Source organism: Orycteropus afer, unplaced genomic scaffold (assembly GCF_000298275.1).
Source record: "Orycteropus afer afer isolate SDZICR_OR568_19922 unplaced genomic scaffold, OryAfe1.0 scaffold00546, whole genome shotgun sequence".
In the NCBI taxonomy this organism is placed as follows: Eukaryota; Metazoa; Chordata; class Mammalia; order Tubulidentata; family Orycteropodidae; genus Orycteropus; species Orycteropus afer.
The window spans coordinates 606087-612927 of record NW_006922133.1 but is presented as its reverse complement, the minus strand read 5'-3'; the positions used below and the strand labels follow the sequence as shown (position 1 = coordinate 612927).

General features: G+C 45.1%; 1 protein-coding gene across 1 annotated transcript in view; it reads right to left on the bottom strand.

Annotated features, from left to right (window-relative positions):
- NHS (NHS actin remodeling regulator) overlaps window positions 1-6841 on the bottom strand; it is a 61126-nt gene that overhangs the window by 48237 nt on the left and 6048 nt on the right. Inside the window, exon 3 of the mRNA XM_007955911.2 lies at window positions 1274-1407. Coding sequence (XP_007954102.2) covers window positions 1274-1407 — 134 coding nt within the window. The remainder of the gene's footprint in view (window positions 1-1273; window positions 1408-6841) is intronic.

The window sequence follows — 6841 nt, the reverse complement described above, 5'->3', positions numbered from 1 at the left end:
CAGATTTGTTTTACATTCAACAATTCATGCATAGTTGATTTCACGTCCCCAATTACCATCCCTAACCATTAAAAACCCTCCTCCACTCTCCTCCCTGTGCCCTTCTTATCTATGCATTTCTGTCTGTCCAGCTTTGCTCTGTGTGAATGCTGCCCCTCTGATGTCTCATGGCTGATTGATCTAAGGGGTACATCTCCCTAGGGTAGGTGGGGGCATTGCCCTGGGGTAGGTGTTCTGCATGTAGGTTTTTCTGCTGTTGGGCTGAGAGCCAATCTATGTAAGTGAGTCCATTTCTAGGCCTGAAGAGTAACCCAGGGCCATAGTCTCAGGGGTTCTACAGACTCCATCTGACCAGTAATTCTGGTCTTTTTTGTGTTTTTGAATTTTGTTCTACATTTTTCCTCCCACTCTATCCAGGATCTCTAGTTCTGATCTTAGTTAGATACTATTATTATTATTATATTGCAAATGAGGGAACTGAGGGCAAAAAAGGATGAGGTCAGCAGTTCAAACCCACCAATTGCTCTGCAGGAGAAAGATGAGGCAGTCTGCTTCTATGAAGATTGACGGCCTTGGAAACCCTATGGGACAGTTCTACTCTGTCCTCTAGGGGCACTGTGAGTTGGAATTGACTAGTTCTTTTTTTTTTTTTTTTTCTGATCTTAGAGACTTTATTATTGCTTCCAGTTAACTAAAAAAAAATATCTTCATGCTAACCAGAAGGTTGGCGGTTCATATCCACCAACCACTCCTCAGAAGGAAGATGGGGCAATCTACTTCTGTAGTGATATTGCCTCAGAAACCCAAGGAGGGGTCACTATGAGTTGGGTCCGACTCGAGGGCACAAAACAACAACAAACAACAACCCCATAAAAAAAAATAAATAGACTCACTGCCGTGGAGTCAGATCCGACTCATAGCGCCCCCTCCTTGGTCTTTCGAGGTGGTATCTCTATGGAAGTAGATTGCCCAACCTTCCTTCTGCGGAGTGGCTGATGGGTTTGAACCGCAAGCCTTCTGGTTAGCAGTCAAGTGCCTGAGGCACTACGCCATCAGAGCTCCTGTGCATCCTCATTGTGTTCCCAAAAAAGAGGCACTCAATTCAGGAATGAAAAGGAAACTCAATTTTGTTCCCAGATGATGGCCATGATGTGGTCTCTCAGCTAACCCACCCTCCATCAGTGCGAGGAGGGAAACCCAAGACAAACTCTTGTGATGGGACAAGAGTTGCTCATGAGCAAGTATAGGGCTGCCAGCTGGCCACTGAGCTTACCGTTAAGAAGTGACGGTCCTTTGCTTCACGTCTCCTCTGGCTGTGAGGTGGTGGGTAGGCCGGCAGTGGAGGAGCAACCACAGGAAGGGGAGCAGCAGCTCTCTGCTCTCTACGATCGCTCCGGCTACGATGTTCTGGGGGGGGGCAGAAAAAGCAGTAATACTGAAATATACTTGTCATTTTCAATTTCTCTTCCCCCCTTGAGAGTATTAGCAAAAGACTGTAAAAAAAAGTGAGGTTTCACTAATCTAGCTAATTTGAATACCAAATAATATTTTCAGAATGTTTTCTAACAACTTTAATATTAAGTTGGACAAATACATTTCAGTGGATTCATCTCATAATCTTTGTATGAGAAGGCTCACTGCTCAGTTTCAGAAAAATAAGTCTATTTCTCAATATGCCTCATTTTACAACAACAGCAGCAAAAGAAAGAGAGGGAGAAGGAAAAAGGAAGAAAGAGTGAAACATTCCGGAACAGCTGGTGGAAGATTTGTTAATATCAGTGCTGGAGTGGAAAACAAGGCCTAGCCTCTCTAGAGCTGCCCAGGCAAGCCTGAGACCAAGGTCCGTCTGCAGCCATCCAGTGGGGCCAGAGCCAGCTCACCCTGGCTTCAGAGAGCCGATTGCTAAGGATTCAAGAATTTTGTGAGCCAGTTGTTAAAACTGTTGGTAGGTTGAAATCAGCCTGTATTTACGTCACAGAAATTGGCAAATGCTGCTCATCAGGGGTTCTATGTATTTAGTTATATAATTTACTTTTCTCCAGAGAGCCGGTTGACCAATACACTACTCCAGCTATCTAAGCCCTGTCACCCATGAAACTCTGAGGTCTTGGAAATTGTGGGTCCTAGAGAAAGTAAAATCATACCAATGACAATAATTGGCTGATTTAGGAACAAAGCTACCATCAGGGAACAGCTAAGAAATATCCATATATGGGATGAAGTGGTCTTGACTTCTGAACACAAGTCATCAAGATGCCAAGAATACAATGTGGCATTTTGAGTGTCTTAGGAGCTCTGGTAGCATAGTGGCTAAGACACTTGCCTGCTAACCAGACGGCTGGCGGTTCAAACCCACCAGCCACTCCTCGGAAGGAAGGTTGGGCAATCCTACTTCCGTAGTGATACTGCCTCGGAAACCCAAGGAGGGGTCGCTATGAGTCGGGGCCGACTCGACGGCACATAACAACAACAACAACAAAGTGAAGGCCAAAGTGCACCCTGCCCAGAACACTGGCCACACCAAAGGCCACCACACCTGCGAACATCCAGGCAACGCTCACGCCCATGGCCTGAAATCTCTAGTAGCCCCCTCTTGATCACAGTAGAAATTTGTGCAGCAGATTTGCAAGTCTGTCCTTCTGTTATTTAAAATGACTATTACTTAGCACATCTACAATAATCATCATAAGGTCCTATATGTTTTGAGCAATTGGGATGTGCCAGAGATACTTTCATAGAAATCTGAAGTGCCTCATCTCAACAACCCCACTAAGTAGGTCCTAATGCTGCCCCTCTTTTGCTGGTGTCTAAAGAGGCTCACCAGAGCTCTGGTGGTGTAAGTGGTTAAGGCATTTGGCTGCTAATCAAAAGGTTGGTAGTTCGAACCTACCAACTGCTCTGTGGGAGAAAGATGAGACAGTCTGCTTTCATAAAGATTTACAGCCTTGGAAACGCAGTGGGGGTCGCTTTGAGTCCAAGTGACTTGAACAGCAGTGAGTTTGGTGTTTTGGAATCAGGCTCAGGGAGGGTAAGTTACTTGCAGAGACTTGTCTGCGATGTTATGCTCTTATCACTGCTTCTGCCTAGAGGCACGATAAAGGCCTGACATACCTTCTCACTTAGCAGAGCAAGATTTCCTTAGTCAGATAGTATTGGATTATAGCTATATTTTTGTGTTATGTTATTGTTCAGTGCCATAGAGCAAGTTCCAACTCATAGCAGCCCTATGTACACCAGGATGAAACACTGCCTGGTCCTGACATCCTCACAGTCGTTACCATGTTTGAGCACATTGTTGCAGCCACTGCATCAGTCTACCTTGGTGTGTGGGTCTTCCTCTTTTTTGCCAACTCCCTGCTTTACCAAGCATGATGTCTTTCTCCAGGGACTGGTCCTTCCTGATAATATGTCTAAAGAGACAAAGTCTCGCCAACCTCACTTCTAAGGAGCATTCTGGCTGTGTTTCTTCCAAGACAGACTTGTTTGTTCTTTTGGCAGTCCATGGTATAGTCAACATTCTTTGCCAACACCATAATTCAAAGGCATCAATTCTTCCTTGGTTTTCCTTATTCATTGTCCAGCTTTCACATGCATATGAGGTGATAGAAAATACCACGGCTTGGGTCAGGCACACCTTCGTCTTCAAAGTGACATCTCTGCTTTTGAACATTTTAAAGAGGTCTTTTGCAGCAGATTTGCCCAATGCAATGCGCTGTTTGATTTCTTGACTGCTGCTTCCATGGGCATTGATTGTGGATCCCCAACAAATGAAATCCTTAACAACTTCAGTTGTTATCCATGTTATTATTTTTTTTAAATCACATTATAATTCTTTGACATTGATGAGGCAGAGCATATACATTCATTATAAGCCAGAATATTTGGCAGCTCATATGGCACTACTTTTCTTACTCACGTTGGGAAACTGTTTCCTACACTGACCCTCTCAGGTGTGGTCAGCTACCCCTTCTCCAAAGCCACCATTATGCCCAGGGCCCGTTTCATTGTATTGATAAAAATAACGATCCCTATATATGTCTGCCTTTGCCATTACAAGTTGGCTCCTGGAGGACAGAGACTGTTTTGTTTGGCTTTAGGTCCCAGTGCCCTGAAGTGCCTGAGACATAGTAGGTTCTCAATAAATGTTTATTGAGTGAATGAAGGAATGAATTAATGCTTTTGTTAAAGTCTAGTCTTTTTAAATTGGAATGTGTTCCATATCCCTCTATTTCTAACGGACTGTGGTGTCAGTGTCCTCGTTGTTTGGTCCTTCCCTAGGTCCTATCGCTTGTTCTCGACTGGCCTCCACAGTGAAAGCCCCTTTCCTCTTTGTTTAATTCAAAATGCTGGCCCCTAAACTATAACTGAGCACTCACAAGCCTCCCCGGTACTCTCCATGTCTGACTTGACTGTCTGTGGGCCTCACTACTTGACCTTTGCCGACTTTTTGAGATAAATGTCTTTCTTGTCAAAGTGCCATCCTGTGGGCTACCTCCAGGGCCACCCTCATTTTTCTATGCAAGCAAACAGTGGGCTTTTCTAAATGGGAAGGGCAAGTGGAATACAGGTGCCACTGGTAAAGTTGAGGGTGGAAGGAGGGGAGGAGTCAGAAGGGAGACGTCAGCACAGTTTCCCATTCAATTGCTTCCCCCCTACACTTTCTTAAATATAGGCACTCTTTGGCGTAGTGCCTAAGGCATTTGACTGCTAACCAGAAGGCTGGCGGTTCAAACACACCAGCCACTCCTCAGAAGGACATTTTCAGCAGGGTAGGGCTAGGCAGACTAGGTTAATGGCTGGTGGTATAGGGGTTAAAGCATTTGGCTGCTAACCATAAAGGTCGGCGGTTTGGACCCACCAGCTGTTCCACGGGAGAAAGATGAGGCACTCTGCCTTTGTAAACATTTGCAGCCTTAGAAACCCTATGGAGCAGTTCTACTCTGTCCTATAGGGTTGCTATGAGTCAGAATCAACTCGATGGCAGTGCGTTTTGTGGGTTATTTTTATGGTAGTGGGATAGGTGGAGCACTGGTTTACTAGAGTCTGAAACTGTAGTAGTATCTTGATCCTTATTTCATTGGATCAAGGAAACTTAAATTCCATCCCTGAAACTTGAAAGGAAGGGAATATAAAACATAACTCTTTTCAGTCACTTATTAATCTTTCTCTCCCTGTCTTACAAACATACATGAACGATGGCCACTTGTAAAGGTATTATTGTCTCTAAACACTAAATAATTACTAAGGAAGAAAAAAGAATAGGATTCTAACTAACTTGAAATCCATTTCAGTGCTACTTCCTCCAGGAAGCTTTCCATGACGTCCCATGTCATGTTTAAGTAAATTTCCTCTGTGCTCCCATATCACTATACTGAAATTACCTGGTTACTTTTCTGCCTCCCTCACTGGACTAGGAATTCCTTTGAGTCATTTCTGACTCATAGCCACCCTACAAGACAGAAGAGAACTGTCCCATAGAGTTTCCAAGGTTTACCAAAGCAGACTGCCTCATCTTTCTCCTCTGGAGCAGCTGGTGGGCTCGAGTTGCCAACCTTTTGGTTAGCAGCCCAGTGTTTTAACCACTGGGCCACCATAGCGCCTTTCCTTATGGGCAGGGACTAGATTTGATTACTCTTTGAATTATGGGTCTAGGCTGGCCCTCAATACAGTTTGCTGAGGGGTGTGCTACTGAGCAGATTTTGAAGGCAGCCAATTCCTAGGGTCTAAATCTCAATTTCCTGGCTCCTTTCTTGGAGCCTCATGTCGGAAAGGAGCACAGAGCTGCTGCTCCTCCAGCCTCATATGTTTGTGCTTCATTACCCTCCCTCTCGGTGGAAGCCGACATTTCCCAGCTGTCCAAATAGATAACATACAGGGACCTCACTATGACTTTGCTGAGCAAGGCAGTTGAATGATAACCCAAACCAAAAAAACCAAACCTCTTGCCATTGAGCCTATTCTGACCCATAGTGACCCATGACAGAGTAGAGCTGCCCCATAGCGTTTCCAAGGCTATAATCTTTATGGAAGTAGACTGCCTCATCTTTCTCCTGCCGAGCAGCGGGTGGGTTTGAACTACCGACCTTTGGGTTAGCAGCTGAACTCTTAACCACTGTGTCATCAGGGCTCCTTAGTTGAGTGATAAAACTGTTGCCATCCAGTCAATTCCGACTCTTAGCAACCCTGTAGCTAAGGCATTTGACTGCTAACCAGAAGGCTGGCGGTTTAAACCCACCAGCCACTCCGTGGAAGGAAGACTGGGCAATCTACTTCCACAAAAATTTAACCTCTTGGAAACCCAGTGGGGGTCGCTATGAGTCAGAATCGACTCAATGGCAGTGGGTTTGGTTTTGGTGTAGGACATAATAGAACTGCCCCAGTGGGTTTACAAGCCTATACTTAAAGGAAGCAGACTGCCACATCTTACTCCCAATAAAATGATCAATGATAAAACCAAAAACCCAAGCCTACTGCCATCAAGTTGATTCCGACACGTAGTGACCTTTTAGAACAGAGTAGAACTGCCCCCATAGGGTTTCTAAGGCTGTAAATATTTATGGAAGCAGACTGCCTCATCTTTCTCCCCTGGAGTAGCTAGTGGGTTCAAACTGCTGATGTTTTGCTTAGCAGTCAAATGCTTTAACCACCACACACTGGAAATCTATGTTGTTTTTGTTGTTGTTGTTATGTGCCGTCGAGTCGGCCCTGACTTGTAGCGACCCCTCCTTGGGTTGCCGAGGCGGTATCACTACGGAAGTAGAGTGCCCAACCTTCCTTCCGAGGAGTGGCTGGTGGGTTTGAACTGCCAGCCTTCTGGTTAGCAGTCACTATGCTACCAGAG